Genomic DNA, 16,685 nt, shown 5'->3' with positions numbered 1-16,685 from the left:
TACGGAGAAATGGTCCAGAGCAAGGATCACAGGTGGAAACATGAGGCTGCCTTGTCTTCCAAATACAAAACGCCTTCGGAGAACCCTGGTCAGGAGCTGAAGCAGACGGCACTCCCCATAGGTGCTCTGTCAAGGGGTGGCCACACAGGAGCAGCTCCTAGTGTACGGCCTGCTGCTAACAAGGGACACGGTGGAAGAGCCTCCCACCTCCACTCAGTTCCCAAGAGCCCCTCAAGCAGGTGCTGAATTTCCAAATCCCTACCTTTTCTCCCAGCTCCGGGACCCATGCTTGTGCGCATCTACCTGTTTCTCTGACCTTTCTGTGTCTGCGTCTAAATGTCTCTATTAACATTTCTATGTATGTATAGGTATGTCGACATGCAACGTCTTTATGATTACCAAAAAAACTTTTACATGGATACCTTAGAAAACAGAAACGCAAAAAGAAAATAGGAAAATCCCCCATTCCAACAAGCTAGTGACAAACCTAAGGATTCTGGGGGCCGTTTCCAGGTGATTTTAAAAACCCATGCACTGAGACCTTCACTCCTAACGTCCTGCTGTCCTTCCAAGCCCTCTGCTCTAAGAAGTCCATCCCATGGGAAGGTGGCCCAGTTTCATAACTACTTGGCAACTCACAGCCAAATGCAGGGGCTAGGCATAGCTCCTGGGGAGGCACGCCCCCCCCATCAGCTGATACCCACTCCTGCAGCATCTGCCTGGAAAACAAGCTCTTGTGAACCCTAAACCATGAGTGGAGGGGCAGGTGAGGGCCCTGAAGGTGAGACAGCCGGGGAGTCCCACCCTGCTCCTCTAGGTACGGGCCTGACTCTTCCAAGGCTCTCCAAGGAAACAGCAGCTCCTGAACCCTGAGGCTCCGTCCAGGAACCCTCGGTGTAGAGGGACCTCTAGCCACTCCGGTATGCCCCAGGCTCTCCACCCCAGAGACTGGAGGTCCTTGGGTATCCCCTGAACCCGACTGTGCTCCCGGGGACCCTGTGTGGCCCCGGGCCCCTCGCCCCAGGTCTCAAGGATGCGGAGGACTGAGAATTCCCTCCAGACAGGAAACCCTTCCGGCCCAGGTTCTGTCCCGGACAGCGTGCAACCCCCAGCCCGGATCCGGGGCGGGGTGGGGGGGGGGGGGAACGTCCGTGAGCCCCGCCGTGAGCCCCGGATCCGGGAGAGCCCGGATCTCTCAGCTCCAAGTGCGCGCGGGGCCCGGGATGCGGGAGCCCCGGATGCGGGAGCCCCGGCAGCCAGTGCTCTGCCCCCGAAGACGCCACGAGAGCGCCAAGGCCTCCGTTCCAGGCGCCCGGAGCTCCGGGCCCCCCGCGCTGGGGTCTCCGCGTACTCGAGTCCCGCGGACCCAGACCTCCCGTCCAGGCGTGTCTCTGCGCGGACCCCAGCCCGCTCACCATGGCTGCGGAGCGCCCGACCCGTCGCCGCCCGCAGACCCGCGGCTCCCGCCCCGCCCAGGCCGCGCCGTCTCCCGGCAACCGAGGGGCGGCCCCGCGCGAAGTCTCGGCGAACCTCGCGAGACCCGGCCGGCCGCGCCCGCGCCTGGCGACGGCGGAGGCGAGCTCCCGGCCACGCGCCGCGGCGGTCCCCGGGGCCGCGGAGTCGTCGGGCTCCTCCGGGCGGCCGGGGCGGGGCGGGGAGCCCCGCGCTTCGTCTCCCCGGAGTTCCTGAGGGCGGCTGCTTGCGGGCTTCGGCTTGTCTCCCCGCCCTGAGCCGAAGCTCCGTGCAGCGGGGGGAGCCGCCGGGTGCGCGGCTCGGACCACACGCAGGTGCTCGGGGAAGTGCCTCCCGCCAGGGACCGAGGCAGGGAGGCCCGAAGGAGCTGCCCCGCGAGGCTCCCAGGCGCCGTCCCGACTAGATGCAAATTCGGGCTGAGGTTATGCCCCTGGGCCACACCCCACGCGGGCCACCTGCTGTCCCGGTGAGCGGGGTGGGGGCAGCTGGGGTTCTGCAGGCCGCCAGAACCAGACAGACATGGACAGAGCGCATTTTCCGTCTGGCTCTGGAGGGTTGAAATCCGCCAGTGGCTCCTTCTCAGAACTTAAGTGCTCTCCCTGAGGAGGCCCCCTCTGTGGCCCCTGCCCTCATGGTGAGGACAGACTAGAAGCCACAAGTTTCCAGACAGGCACTGCAGAAGAAAGGGGAATTTGGACGTTCCTTTCCTAACCTCTTGCTCTGAAAACCGCTGGTCGTCATGATTTCGAAAGGGAATTTCACCCTGTTCCCTCCATGCGTCACTCTGTGTCACCCAGAAAGCTGGGAGTGGCCATCGTTACACAGTATTCGTCCTCTTTCTGTCCACACCCTCGACATTAGCATCTTCCTAAATAGTGGTTTGCAGCAGGTCATGTTTTCCCTTCTGTTTGGGGATAGAGAAGATCAGAACCTCCTCTCTCCAAAGAGTTGCATTGAGGAGAGAGTGTGAGTACTGAAGAAGGGCTTGGGTGGGCTTGGATCGGCCAGTCCTGCCCAAGGAGGAAGATGCCCCGTTAGCTGGGCTTGCTTCGGCCCCAGCACACACACAGGGGCTGGGATCTGAGAGCCTCCTTAGGGAGGACCCTCAGGGGCTTCTGCTTGCCCAGCCAAGGTGGGGCTTGCCAGCCTGGAGGCCATAGTGAGGTCTGCTCATGTCACTCTGCCTGGGCAGCCAAGAGCCTTCGCCGCTGTGCCAGACACCACTGGCCTGATAGGGGCCTCCTCCCCCAGTGCCAGAGCCTCTCAGAGGAGGGTTGGCAGGCGAGACCGTGCAGCTGGGTAACACAGAAGGGTAATTATTGTTATTTAACACTTACTCTGGCCAACGCAATATGCTGGATGCCTCGTGCTGATTGGCTTTTTTGCTTTAGAAGTCTGGGATCTCTGAATTAAATAAATGCATTAACATTAACTCCTTTCAGCAAAAAGGGCAAGAATAAGAGGGTTAGCTAAGGATAACAAGACAGGGAATTCATTGGTCAAGACCAAGAGCGTTGCTTAGTGTGTCTGTATGGATTGCAAAGATGAATAGGTCCAGTGAGCCCTGCTGACAACTCCCTGGGCTCCTGAAGGGACCCACAGTGACCTGTGCTTTTCATACTGGATTTGAGTTCAGATTCTTAGAAAAGAGCCTTTTTTCTTCACATGTGTGGCTCAAGATACTTTCATTCAGCATCAAGCCGTGCAGCTCTGAAGCCCAGATAAATGGCATCTGAGTTTCCTGCAAAATCACAGGGCAAATGTTGATCCACACAAACTGACCGTGTCTGACGTCTGGCTCTCCCTAATGCCTGCTTGCTTGGTGGTCAGGTAACCTGCCCCAGGCCACTACATCAACTCAACAGATGCTTGGATGGTAGGATAATAGAGTCCTTAAGAAGACTGGCCTCTCTCTCTCTCCCCCTCTCTATGTGCCAAATAAATAAATAGATAAATAAATCTTTTTTTTTTTTAAAGATTTTATTTCTTTATTTGACAGACAAAGATCACAAGTAGGCAGAGAGGCAGGCAGAGAGAGAGAGGGAAGCAGGCTCCCCGCTGAGCAGCCTAGCTCAGCGCTGTCTAGCCTGATGTGGGGCTCGATCCCAGGACCCTGGGATCATGACCCGAGCTGAAGGCAGAGGCTTTAACCCACTGAGCCACCCAGGCGCCCCGATAAATAAATCTTTAAAAAGAGAACAGAACAACCTAGCAGTGGAGGAGGCGACTGATAGTAGGGAGGAAACAACATCAGCCATGAGTTGGTAACGGTAATGGGCACATGGAGGTTAATCATGCTATTCTCTCTACTTTTGTTTGAAAATGTTCTTGATGAAAAGATAAAAATAATCACTGGCCTCTGGAATCACCTGCTGCTTACCAGCTGAGATGCCTTTGACTAGACCGCCTGAAGCACCTATTCATCTCTCAAATGGGGGATAATTATCAAACAATTGCTTTTACCATTGCTTTGACTGCCTAAGAGGTCACCCCCCAAAAATAGTGTTGTTGTTTTTTTAAGATTTTATTTTTTTATTTGACAGAAATCACAAGTAGGCAGAGAGGCAGGCAGACAAAGAGAGAGGAGGAAGCAGGCTCTCTGCTGAGCAGAGAGCCCGATGCGGGACTCGATCCCGGGACCCGGAGATCATGACCTGAGCCGAAGGCAGTGGCTTAACCCACTGAGCCACCCAGGTGCCCCCAAAATAGTGGTTTAATACAGTGACAACATCTCTTTTGCTCATGAATTTGTACCTCAGCCAGGACTCGGTGGGACAGCTCACCTCCGCTCCACAGAACACCCCCAGAGAGGTGGCTCAAAGGCGGGGTCTCATGTCTGCCCACTGGATGAGAGACTTAAGTCCAGCCTGACGGCTACTGCCAGCCAGAACACACCCAGGTGGCCTCTCAAGTGGCCTGGGCTTCCTCACACAGGTGGCCTTGTTCCAGGGTCCTCCTGAGGGAGCGCTGAATCGGCTTATGACCCAGCTTCAGAAGTCACATGGCATCATTTCTGCCAAACTCTATGGTCAGAGCCACCTCAAGCCTCACCCATGTTTTATAGATGGGGGAATGCCTTAATGGGAGTGGAAGGTTCTGGAAGTGGAATCGGAAATATGGATCCAGGGGCACCTGGGTGGCTCAGTGGCTTAAAGCCTCTGCCTTCGGCTCAGGTCATGATCTCAGGGTCCTGGGATCAAGCCCCACATCGGGGGCTCTGCTCAGCGGTTAGCCTGCTTCCCCCTCTCTCTTCCTGCCTCTCTGCCTACTTGTGATCTCTCTCTCTGTCAAATAAATAAAATCTTAAAAAAGAAAAAAAAGAAAGAAATATGGATCTGACCATTTGGAGAACTACAATCTGCCACCCCCAACTGACTCTGAGCAGTCACTGCCCACCTGTCCCAACTCCCCAGGGCACTCCTTGGCTTGCTCATGTCCCCATCACTCACCCTGTAACTCAGGTTCTTCCTCGAGAGGCCATTCTCTGCAGCTTTGGGGTCGCAGGAAGGCTGTGGGTCATGACAAGGGCTAGTTCTTTCATGCTAGCAGGGCATGAAATCATTTAGAAAACTACAGACTGCGCCTTTCACTTATTTTGTAAGTTAAAAAAGAAAAGAAAAGGGGTCGGGGGAGACTATCAGCCTGACAGTCTCAAACGCTGTGGGCCCTGTGTGACTGGACTGGGGTGGGCACTGAGGGCCTTGGTTGGCTGAGGCTGTATGGACGCCTGCCTCTGAGAGGCTGCCTTCATGCAAACACCAAGTTCATACCCACCTTCCTCCTCTGGGGGCCTTTTTCACTCCCAGCCAGGAACAAACTCTTGCTCCCTGGTTTTCTTTGGTTTGGTTTGGTTTTATGAAAGTGCCGTCTTTGGGCTTGGATTCCGACCCTTGGGATTCCAGTGCCTGGCTGTGCAACCTCGGTCAGCTCCTCTAACCTCTCCGTACTCGACTTCTTCATCTGGAAAACAAGGACACGGTCTTCTTAGGATCTCTGGGGGAACCGCTGAGATACTGTGCGCACAGAGCTTGGCACAGGGTCCCATTCCAGGGGCTCGTGCGTCGTTCTCAGCGCGCCCAGACCCCTGCCTTCCCTCCCGGGGCGCTCTCCCTGCCCGCTCCCATTTTCCGCCTACGGCCCCTCCCGCCTCATCAGGAAGCTCTCGCCCAGCCCCGCCCGCAGTGTTCGTGCCGGTATTCACCACCGTCTGCCATTCTTTGCTTAGCGGACAAGGGTGTGGGGCGCCGCCTTTGCTGCTCCTCGGTGCCTCCTCTCCACCGGCCGACGAGGCGCCGGCACGTAGCTAGCACCCCGCAGATATCTGGGGGTGGACAAATGGGCCGAAGCTGGCGCGGCTGCGGGAGGAGCGAACGCGCTGGGGGCGCGGAGAGCGCCAGGGGGCCGTGCCGGGGTTGGGAGGCCGCCGCCGTAAGCCGGGGGGCGGGGGGGCGGTGTGCGGTGCGCATCCCGGGAGGTCGGCGGGAGAGGTGGTCCGCGGGGCCGGGGCCGGCAGGGGGCGCGCGCGGGGCGGGGCGGGGCCGCACCTGTGCTGCGGGGCTCCGGGGGGAGGATGCTAGGGGGAACCCGGGCCCCGGAGCAGCTGCGCGCCCCGCCCCGCGGGCTCCTCCCTGCCGCCGCGGCCCCCCGGCTGCTGCCCCGATGCGCTGCGCCGGGAGCTGGGGCCGAGTCGCCGCCGCAGCTGCAGGGGCGCCCGGGCTGGGTGACGCCGCCGCCGCCCGCGCCCCTCCCAGACCCCGCCGGCCGCATGGAGCCCCCGGAGGGCGCCGGCCCGGGAGGTGAGTGCGGCCCCAAGTCCCCAGGAGTCCCCGAGCTGCGCCTTCCCCGCAGCCAGCCGCAGCCGCTTCCCCCCGCCGCCCGCCCCCGGCCCACTCACCCGGCCGCTCCCGGGGGCCGCACAAGATGCCCCGCTAGCTCCGAGCTGAGCCGGGCCGGAGCCGGAGGAAGCCTGGCGTGCCGCGCGGGGAGCCGGGCCGGGGGTACCTCCCGGGAACGGCCCCCGCTTTAGGCAGGGGGCGCACACATCGCGTCCCCGCCCCCTTGTCCTCTGCGCTCAGTCCCGACAGCCGCCAGGCGCGCTCCTGGGCGGTTGGTCCGGAGTTTCGTGCTGAACCCCAAACCAGCAGTGCCGGGGTTCCGGGTGGGGGGTCTGGGCATGGGGCGTGTCTGGGCCGTAGTTTGGGGTCCAGCTCCGCGAGGCCTGCGGGTGGACGCTGCCCTCCGGCGCCGCTCATCTGCTTTGTTCGCCCCAGCAGCTCTCCGCCTAGGGCTAGGGCAGGGACGCCGCCGCCGCCGCCGCCGGGACCCTGCAGGGCACCGCGCCGGGACCGGGCCTGGGGAAAGGGGGGCGTCGCACCCGGCACGGCCTGCGGGGGAGCCTGCCCCACGCTTGCAGGGGTTGTCGGCCTGGGCGAGGCCCAGGGGCTCCCACAGCTGGGAGCGCAGGTGTGCACGGAGTGGGCCTCCTCGGGGCCCCTGTTGGCTCTCGGTGACTCTGACGCCTGGGATTCTACCTAGGTCTCCCTCTTTGGAGCCCGGCTCTGGCAGGGCAGCAGCTGGTAACGGCAGGAAAACTCTAGGAACCCCCACCTCAAGAGTCCTTTCTCGGAAGCGCGTTCCGGCGCCATCGGCGCGTCCACCGGCCTGGCTAGGCCCCAGATGCATCCTGGTTTCCTGGAGGTCCATCCCGGGGAGCCTCTCTTGACCACACAGGGACCTGCGGAGGGACCCCAGTCACACTGGCGCCCTCATCTGGAGCCCAAAGGGATGACCCCAGGGGGGTGTCCTCAAGCAGAGGGCCCACCCACTGCTGTCTGCAGTCTGAGCTGGGCAGGTGCAGTCCAGACAGCTGAGGGCCCTTGTCACCCACCCAGCAAACACCACCAGACACACCCGAGCTGGTGGGTATGGGTTTTCTTTGTTTTGTCACTTGTTTAAGGGATCCAGCTTTTTCTGGCCATTGACAGTCCCAGGACCCCAGGACTTGCAGTGGGAGCTATGCGGGGTTGTGATGGGAAAGCTTTGTAGGGCAAAGGCTGGGGAGCACAGAGCTGAGCAGATCAGCCCGGCCCTCAGTTTCCGTATCCACGTCTGTCGGTGGGGACAGGCTCACTTTCCCCGCAGCGCTGTGGGAGCCCTGAGTGAGAGAGGGAAGGGTTAGGGAAGGGAGTTAGGGAAGAGGGTTAGGGAAGAGGGGCTTCCTGATCCTCCAGTTTCTGACTCTCTCTCGTTCCACACACGGATCTGTATTCACAGGGGCCTCCTCCGTCCAGGAGTGGGGGTGGGGTGGGAACGGGGCGGGGGGGGGGGGGGGGCACACCCAGAGGCCTCATACTCTGTGCAGCCATTTCCTGCCTACACAGTGGCCTGGCAATCCCCATGCCAGGGGAGCTCACAAGATCTTGGGTGGACGGCTGTGACTGGCATTCTCTCAGATCACACTTGTGACAACTTTGTTCTGAAGCATGTAGAACACACGATAAAGTAGAACAATGTGGCAAAGCTCCATGAGTCACCTGCCAGCCTGCTCAAGCAGACCACCCCCTGCCTCCCTTCCGTAGTGGTTTGTAGTCAGGCTTAACGTATTATCTCATCTCTAAGTATTTCTGAAATATCACCAAAAGATAAGGTTTACATAGAACACAATGAAAATCCCAATTCTGCACCTAAACGAAGTACCAATAATTTCTTACTATCAATGTGTGCAGACATGCAGATGAGGAGGGAGGCACTGTGCTTCTTGAAGGACCCCGTCTGGGGCCTGTGGTAAACCAAGGTTGTAGACCTACCCAACTCCACGTATGTCTGGACAGCCACAAGGAAAGCAAGGCCATGGCCCCCCACTCAGGAGGCTGCACCTTGGCAGGGCCCACCCAGCATCCTGGACGTCCATGGACGAGGGGCGAGGGAAATGGGGGCAGATATCGTGTCTGTGACCCTCTCTGCCTCCCCACTGCCATTTTGTTGTATATGCTAATCATTTATTCACTTCATTAATTTGTTCATCTGTTCATGCAGAGAACCTCCTCGATGCTTAGGGCAAGGCCCAGGGCACACAGCAGGGAACTTAAGATTTGGGCCAAGTTCTCACACAAATGTGCTGGAAAATAGGTCAGCGGCCTAGTGCAAGGTAACCCTGCTATACCCACTCACATGAGCCATCGGTGCCGGGGCGGAACATGGTAACCCAGCTGCAGTCCCCATGGTGTGCTGCTTCACGGCCTGCACAGGTCGGGGCAGGAGTGGTCCCTGCAGGGGCTTTATAGGGGCTGTACTGAGCAGAGAATCTCAGTGTTGCTACTCCACACCCTGGCCTTGCCTGCCTCCATGATCACTCCTGCTTCACACCCCAGGAAGAGCTGTGGGTCTCATCTATGGACAGGTGATTCCTAGCACAGCCATTAGAAACTATGGGGTGGGGTCTTGGCCTTGTTCATTCGACAAACATTTATGGTGCATCAGCTGTGTCAGGACCAAGCCTAGGTCCTAGAGGTCACACTTCATTTACCCATTCCCAGCCTCTGAGCCTGGTGCCTGGCACACAGTAGGTGCACAAGAAAAGTGAGTTGATGTCTCAGGTTCTCCTGGATTTGCCCTTCAATTCCATCCAAAACCAACTTTTGTTTCCACTGAGGATTTCTTTTGTCCTAAAATTCACTCTTTTACAGCATACAGTTCAGCACCTTTAGTGTATTTCCAAAACTGTGCAGCCACCACCACCATCACCTGTGAGAATACTTTCATCATCCGGAAAAGCAGCCCCGTAGCCGAGTCATCACCCCCATCCCACACACAGCCCAGCTCCTAGAGACTGCCATCTATCTACTGTCTATATCTTTTCTCTCTCTCTCTCTTTTTTTTTTTTTAAGATTTTATTTATTCATTTGTCAGAGAGAGAGAGAGTGAGCACAGGCAGACAGAATGGCAGGCAGAGGCAGAGGGAGAAGCAGGCTCCCCGCGGAGCAAGGAGCCCGATGAGGGACTCGATCCCAGGATGCTGGGATCATGACCTGAGCCAAAGGCAGCCGCTCAACCAACTGAGCCCATCCAGGCGTCCCTACTGTCTGTATCTTTTCTAATCGACTCCTCTACTCTGCTTTTTCTGTCCTGGACATTTCATGTTATCATAACACACGGCCTTTTGTGACCGGCTTCTTGCACTTAACCATGATGTTTCCAAGATTCAGCCGTGTTGTAGCCTGTGTCTGTGCTTTCTTTTCTTTTTTACGGCTGAGTAACACCCCTTGTGTGGATGGGCCACATTTGGTTTCTCCATCACCCATGATGCCGCTGACCGTAGGTACTTGGCTGGCTCAGGGATGTTGACATTTGTCAACATGTGCTTCTTACAGTTAGTACGGCAGGTGAGGCCCCCGAGACCCTGAAGCCCCCCATCCACAGTGGGGCTTGCCCCTCGCCCTGTCTCAGCACCTGCAGACATCACCCTTCCCACCTAGCCTGCAGCTCACAAAAATGGAGGTAGGTATCCTACTCAGCTCAGAACCCTTCAGCAGCTCCTCCCAGCACACGCAGAGCAGCAGAGTCCTGATGACTTCTGTGGATGTCTATCCCCTGCCCTTTCCCCTGCCTCACCTGTCACCATGGCCCATGGGCTTGGAAGCGTCTCAGAATCAGGACAGCACAGGCCAGCGGGATGTGAACCCATCGTACACGCTCAGAGGGCCCAGGTACTGTATTCCCCACTCAAGGAAACAAAGCAGGTTCCCAAAGAGTAAAGACTCCCCAAGGACTCTCGACAGAAATGGCTGGTCAGAGGTTCAAGGCAGGGGCCCCTGCTTACCCCAGCTCAGAGCACAGTCTGACCTCTCGTGCCCTCTGGGTGTCAAGGTGTCCTTGCTGGGCTGGGCAGGCCAGGACACTGGTGGGTGTAACTCTACCTTCCCATGATACTGAGAAGTCACGTTCCAAATGCATCAGAGAAGTGGAAACCAGATCCCCTGAGCCGCGTCCAGCCTGGCCAGCCCCAAGCCCCTGTGATGTGGATAGCATGGGCGGGTCCCCAGCCTCATCTTCCCCCAGAGGCTGGTGCCCTCCAAAAGGCCAGCTGAAGCCCAGCCACCTCTGTGGCAGTGAACAATGGCTTATCTTCCTACTGAGCTGGAGACCCTCTCGACAAAGGACCTGGCCATCCTGGCTGCTGACTGCACTGCTGAGCTTTCGGAAGGCCCACCCCTGGCCAGCAGCTGTCGGCCCAGTTGGGCTCCCGTAGACAAGACTGCCATGGGCCCTGGTGCATCACAGAGCACTGGTTCACTCTTTATGGGGCCACAACGGGGAGGTGGGGGAGCCACGGGATCCAGCGGCCTCAGGGGACATGCCTGACAGGTTCTCTGGCTGAGTTCAGGGAGTGATAAGGTGAGGCAGCAGGAGAGGAGAGGGGGTTGGGCTCTGGAACATTCTGGAGGAACTGGCAGGAAATAGGATGGAGGATGTGAGCTAAGAGGTCAAGGGGTTGGCCCAACTGACAGAAGGGTGAGGCTGGCGCTTCTAGGGGGCAGGGGTCCATCTCTGAGTGCCGGTCTCTCTTCCAAGCAGATTGCCCACAGGGCCTACTCCTGTCAACTTAAAAAAAAAAAAAAAAATCATCAAATATTTAAAAAACGAGCAATTAAGTCTTTCCCAAAAAATTACATAGAAAATACCTAGAGGAGGGGCACCTGGGTGGCTCAGTGGGTTAAGCCTCTGACTTCAGCTTGGGTCATGATCTTGAGGTACTGGGATCAAGCCCACATCGGGCTCTCTGCTCAGCCTGCTTCCTCCTCTTTCTCCTCTTTCTCCGCCTGCCTCTCTGCCTGCTTGTGATCCCTGTCTGTCAAATAAATAAAATCTTAAAAAAAAAAAAAGAAAAGAAAGAAAGAAAGAAAGAAAAAGAAAAAAACCTAGAGGAATATTCTCTAGTCTTTTACTATGAAAATAAGTCACTGTGCATTCAAACAGAACATGGGTTTTTACAAGAAGTCCATCCACAGAGGACAGAGAGGCAAGCAGGGTCCATTCTGGATCAGAGAGACCCAAAAGCAAGGAAATGCCAAAGCGACCACTACAAGTAGAGACAGGACAGCACTGGGACACCCTCTTGCTCCTTCCACCCTTGGCCCTGGCCTGGGATCCCAGCCCAGACTACTCCCGGCAACCCCGGCCACTGCCCAGAGCCTCCAAGGAGGGTTCGGAGAGCCAAGGACTCGTGTCTTCCCCTCCAGCCTCTGTCATCCCGGTTAACACAGTCTGTCTTTGTTGCAGAAATAGTTAAGGACGTGGAGGCACCACAGGCAGCCCTAGGCACCCTGGCCCATGGGACAGGGGACAGCTGCCACTCGCCCACAGCTGAGGAGGAGGTGGGCATCCCAATACCAGCCCCGGGGCTCCTGCAGGTCACAGAAAGGAGGCGTAAGTACAGCAACCTGCCCAGCGTGTGCTCCGCAGGGACCATGAGCCCCCTGGGAAATGGGTGTCAGGGTCCACATCCTAAGCAGACACGCCCCCAGCTGTGTGGGTGGGGAGGGGGCTGCTGCGGCTGAGCTCTTACAGCTCGGGCCCTGTGGGCCTTGGCTACACTATTTGCAAAATGGGGGCCCCCAGAAGGCATTTCGTCTAGAGTGGAGAGCAGACGGTGTCTGGGTCTGCCCATCTTAGCCCGACCCTGTGCGGCTTCACCCAGAGCTCTAGTTCTTCCCCAGGCTCCGTCGGCGGTGGGGGAAGGGCGCTGGTCCCCGGGTGGACTCTGCCTGTGACCAGCACCCCCTTCCCCTGCCCTGCAGAGCCCCTGAGCAGCGTCTCCTCCCTAGAGGTGCACTTTGACCTCCTCGACCTCACCGAGTTGACTGACATGTCTGACCAGGAGCTGGCCGAGGTCTTTGCTGACTCAGACGACGAAAGCCTGGCTGGGGAGTCGCCAGCAGGTGGGCTGGCATTGGGGCGTGGTGAGCAATGCGGGGCAGTCCTGGGGCCCAGGCCCATGGAACACGGCTCTCCACAACCCCTCTCTTTGGAAGTAATTTTCACACCTGGGTCAGAATTGGTGCTTGCCCCTGCGCAATCTCATTCAGTATTTTTGCATCTTACATGTCTGTTTGCCGAACTTGAAGGGATTTTCCTCCTGCCGTCCTCAATCTTCCTTTCCGGATGCCCAAAGGCCCCAGTCATAGTCCCATCAAAAGCAGAATTTACTCCATGTGAACTGAATCACAAGTTAGACATAGCAAAGTGGGGTGGCCTTCATCACTTCTGGCCCCACAGCTCAGGCCTTAGTTTCCCCTTCGGTTCGCAAGGAAATGTTGCCCCTCGTCCCAGACCTCGAGGGCCCCGGAAATGGCAAGACTACCAGTGGGTGTGGGGACCCAGCGACCTTCTCTCCTTTCTCACACTCTGGTTGGGGGGGGGGGTGGAAAGGGGGTGCTCAGATCCCACCCCTAGAGAGCCTGCACCCTGGGAGGGCGATGGGGCAGCTAGCTGCTAGAGCCGGGCTCACACCCAGGGTGGGGTCTCAGCTGCACAGGGACCTTCCTCGAGCATCAAAAAAGCCTTTGCTCAGGCTGCACCCAGACCCACAAGTCCACGCTGTTGGTGGCCTGGTACCTGTGTTTTCTGAACACTCAGGGGATCCCAGCGTGTGGCCAGGCGCATACAAGCGCAGCCCCGTCACTGCAGGAGCAACCTGACCCCCGTGTTCCCATCAGGCCTGCACCCGCTGCCCAGGGCCGGCTGTCTGCGCTCCCCCTCCTGGACACGAACCAGGGCCGAGCAGAACCGAGAGAAGCAGCCACTTGGTGACCCGGAGCGCCGGCCAGCGATTGCGGACACATTTCTGACCGTGGAGAGGCCCAAGGAGGACTAGGCCAGCTGGCCCTGGGGCCAAGGTAGTGCCCACCTGGACAGTTCTGACCCCTCGGACACTCTGCCCATCCCATGTGGCTCTGGGCCAGGTTCTTGGGGTGCTCCAGCACAAGCACAGCCCAGTGGCCTTATGTCCCGCTCCCTTCCAGTCCCTGGATCAGGGACTAGGGACCTGAGGAGGTGGGAGTGGCCTAGGCCTCTTGGAAACTTCTGTCCACAGGACTGGTGCTCTCATCTGCCAGAAGATTCCCGAGTGGGTGCGGGGTGAGGGGGACCTACGCCAGAGAGAGCTTCTCTGCAAAACCCCCAGGGTCTCAGGATTCTGGTCCAGGAATGGGCACACCATGCTCTGGCCCATGGGATACTCTGCTATCCAGCCAAGAATGTGGGTAGGGGAGTCCGTCCTGAACACCACCACAGTTCCTTTCACTCCCAACCTCTTCTTGCCGCCCACGGCGCATCGTTGGCCGTTGGCACCAGGGCCTCCTCCCCAGACCCTAAGACTCTGCTCGTCTTAGTTCCTGTGTGACAGCCGGGCCCATATCCTCGGCTCCGAACACCAAATGTGGCACAACCACCTCAGACTGTGGATGGGGGAGTAGGCACGTGGGGTCTGTCCTTGGCAGGGACACATCCCCATAGCCTATCAAAAACGCACACAGAGGCATGCACAGCCCTAGATCTGTGCCCCTGGCTAGCATCCTGACCTCGGGTAGCACAGCCCAAGGGGGGGGCTTGGAACATCGGGACCCCCAGCACGGCCCCCAACTTAGAGGGCACCAGGCTCAGCTGCTCCAACTGCCGCTTTCTATGACCTAAGGGACTGGAGAGGCTCTGGTCTGACAGCAAGTCCAAGAAGTTTTCAAATAAATGTGTGAGTTTGCTTTTGGTGCCCAGGCCAACCTGCCCTGACCCATTCCCCACTCACACATTTCTAGGGAAGGGAAACCTGTTCTGCTGTGGCCCTGGGCGTGCCCCAGGCCCGCTTGGCACAGTAAAGGCAAGTTCCCTGCTGAGAAAACAGGCCTCAGAAATGCCGAGGGACTTTGCCTGCACCCTCTACACTCAAGGGACTTTTACCGGGCATCACCCATAAGTCCACTTAAAATCAAATCCCGTTAAGGGCAGCTGCATGCCCCCCGCTCCAGGACAGCGCTCCCCAGCCCCCAGGCTTCCTGCTACAGCTTCCTTCCACAGAGCTTATTTACAAAATATCTGATTAAAATCTCACCTCTTCCTAAGGCTCAAGCACAGCCTCTTCTCTTTTCCAGGTGACCCCAGAGCTCAGGAGTGAGTTCTGGGGGGCGGGGGTGGGGCTGGCTGCTCAAGGAGCAGAACTCCTGCTCTGGTCTCCTCCAGCTGAAGCCACTGGGGGTTCCTCTGTGCTGCTTATTTGGGCCATGTCTCAGGGACAAGCGTCCTGGATTTCTAGGCTTTAGGAATTGAAGATCCTGCCCCTCACCCCCCACCCCAGGCCCAGGCCTGGAAAGGCCCAAGGTGCACTCCGGCAAATCTTCCCTCCCCAGGCAGGGTCCCAGGAAGCTCCAGACCCAGAGCCCAGAGATAAGGTCTTGAGGAGAGGGCCAAGAGTGAGGCCAAAACCCCAATCCTTTGGGTTACACGTGAAACAAAGGGCCCAGAGAACAGGCCCTGGGCCCCAGGCCAGGCAGTTCCTCCCACTGGGCTCTCCAGAGAAAAGCCTACGGCTCCCTCATCATGGAAGATTCCAGGCCAGGTGTCCATCCCTGGGCCTGCATCACGTGAGCCCTGGTGGCCCAAACGGGTGAAGGGAAGCACTAAGGAGACTCAGGAGAGGAGAGCATGAGGGCACCCAAGGCAGGAGACAGCAGGGGTTGGAGATGGGAAGCACCCAGGTGGGCTGAGAGCAGGCCCTCAACCCCAGAGAGGGGCTGTAGCAAGCCTCAAAATGAACAGGTCCCCAGGCTCTGGACAGCACAGAGCACCCTCCCCTCCATCAGAGGGAGCCCCAGACAGGACCCCGGCAGGTCCCCCAGCAGCTCAGCTAAGGAAGGCAGAGTTTACTGGACACTTCATTACAGAATGGGCTCTGGGGGTGTAAGAAATTCAACAGTGGCATGTTTTACAAACAACAAAACTTAGAAGTGCTTGTCCCGAGCTGGAAATGCTACTTTTTAGTCCGACCTAACAAACGATTTGGGAATTTTTAAGCAAATGCCAGCGTCTGGTCTTGGCCAAGCAGAGAGCAGAGGTCCTATGGGGCAGCAAGTAGGGACACCCCCCGTCTCCAGGAGGCCCTGCACACCAGGGGTCCCGGACACACACATACCCCCAACCTGAGGGCTGACCGCCCTCTACGGCCAAGCTTCTGATGCCTCTGGGAGGCAGGCTGCATGGAGAAAAGCAGGACGTTGTCCGAGCCCCAGGCCAGTCCTGACCCCCGCCGCCCGGGCTGGGCCCTGGCCAGGCTCCAAGATCAACCAGACGATCCACGGCAGCAGAGGGCAAGACCTCCCAACCCAGGACCTGCTTTCTTTTGTGGGGCAGCTGCACAACACTAGGAAGAGGTTACCAGGGGCAGCAACAACAGGGCTCTCCACATACAACCAAGGGGGTCCCAGCTCAGTCCAGAACCCCGTCTGTGATTCTAACTAAAGGGGGTAGCAGGGAACACGGCTTGCTGAAAAAGGGAATTAAATCCAGACACACCCTTGTCGGTAAAGCCACCTACCCTGGCAACAGGGGCTGCTTTGCCTAAGAAGGTGCCTCCCTCGTGCTCAGAGCAGCATCCAGGTGCCGGGTGTGCGAGGGTTCGGGACCCCACGGCTCCATTACCCTTCCCCAACCACACACTTGGGCAAAGTGTGGAGTTTCCTCGAGAACCACTGACAGGCCTTCCACCAACCCAAACAGCTGTTCCAAAAAACTAACACTTTCTCTTGGGCACTGACTTAGATCTCCCTTCTCTTTATTCCGCCACTTCACTGAACCTTCAGAATTTCTGAACTCAGCCAAAACCTCCTCTCCTTGGGGCAGTTAAAGAGACCAGCATTCACACTTGCCCGTGAGGCAGCCATCCCCACCAAACCCACCCACCACCCCCTCCCTTTGTGGGAGGCCCCTGAAGGTCTAAACTCAAAACCCCACCAGGAAGCCACACACCCTTGGCTCCCCAGGGGGCAGGGGACTTACAGCCGCACTGCTTGCCCCGCGGACTGGGGACCGGCATCTAAAACACCCATTTGCTGTTACCATGTTTTAATTTGTTTTCCAGAGATTTGGGCAGCTGCTTGCACAGCCAAGGTCACTAGGCTGGGCTCTCCTGGAGGCAGCACTCTGCACTGCCCTCCTCACGCCCCCGG

General features: G+C 58.2%; 2 protein-coding genes across 6 annotated transcripts in view; one reads left to right on the top strand and one right to left on the bottom strand.

Moving 5' to 3' along the window:
* GAS8 (growth arrest specific 8) overlaps positions 1-6,452 on the bottom strand; it is a 23,562-nt gene extending 17,110 nt beyond the window's left edge. The window contains exons 1-2 of one of the 4 annotated variants that reach the window (XM_059382742.1): positions 6,368-6,452; positions 5,248-5,433 (exon numbers count right to left, since the gene is read on the bottom strand). In XM_059382742.1, the coding sequence (XP_059238725.1) occupies positions 5,248-5,433 (186 nt within the window). In that variant the 5' untranslated portion in view covers positions 6,368-6,452. Of the gene's footprint in view, positions 1-1,415; positions 1,486-5,247; positions 5,434-5,674; positions 5,758-6,367 lie in introns of those variants that run through there. The other 3 variants (XM_059382743.1, XM_059382741.1, XM_059382744.1) reach the window with 3 other exon arrangements.
* DBNDD1 (dysbindin domain containing 1) lies at positions 6,224-16,685 on the top strand. Of its 2 annotated transcripts, XM_059382754.1 has the most exons (5): positions 6,224-6,269; positions 11,752-11,898; positions 12,270-12,410; positions 13,188-13,367; positions 16,598-16,685. In XM_059382754.1, exons 1-4 carry the CDS (start codon positions 6,239-6,241, stop codon positions 13,343-13,345), a joined length of 477 nt encoding a protein of 158 aa, XP_059238737.1. In that variant the 5' UTR covers positions 6,224-6,238; the 3' UTR covers positions 13,346-13,367; positions 16,598-16,685. The 2 variants fall into 2 exon arrangements, with proteins under 2 accessions (XP_059238737.1, XP_059238736.1); XM_059382753.1 differs by lacking the exon at positions 16,598-16,685 and having other exon boundaries at positions 13,188-14,592.

The sequence above is a fragment of the Mustela nigripes genome, chromosome 17 (assembly GCF_022355385.1).
Source record: "Mustela nigripes isolate SB6536 chromosome 17, MUSNIG.SB6536, whole genome shotgun sequence".
Classification (NCBI taxonomy): Eukaryota; Metazoa; Chordata; class Mammalia; order Carnivora; family Mustelidae; genus Mustela; species Mustela nigripes.
Note: the sequence above shows the minus strand (reverse complement) of the source record. Positions and strands in the feature narration are given on the sequence as shown.

Bases quoted from the DNA above. Each gene is read 5' to 3' on its own strand.
- DBNDD1 (XM_059382754.1), top strand. From the start codon at position 6,239: ATGGAGCCCCCGGAGGGCGCCGGCCCGGGAG. The intron at 6,270-11,751 runs GTGAGTGCGGCC...TCTTTGTTGCAG, and splicing joins GGAGGGCGCCGGCCCGGGAG to AAATAGTTAAGGACGTGGAG. The intron at 12,411-13,187 runs GTGGGCTGGCAT...TGTTCCCATCAG, and splicing joins GGCTGGGGAGTCGCCAGCAG to GCCTGCACCCGCTGCCCAGG.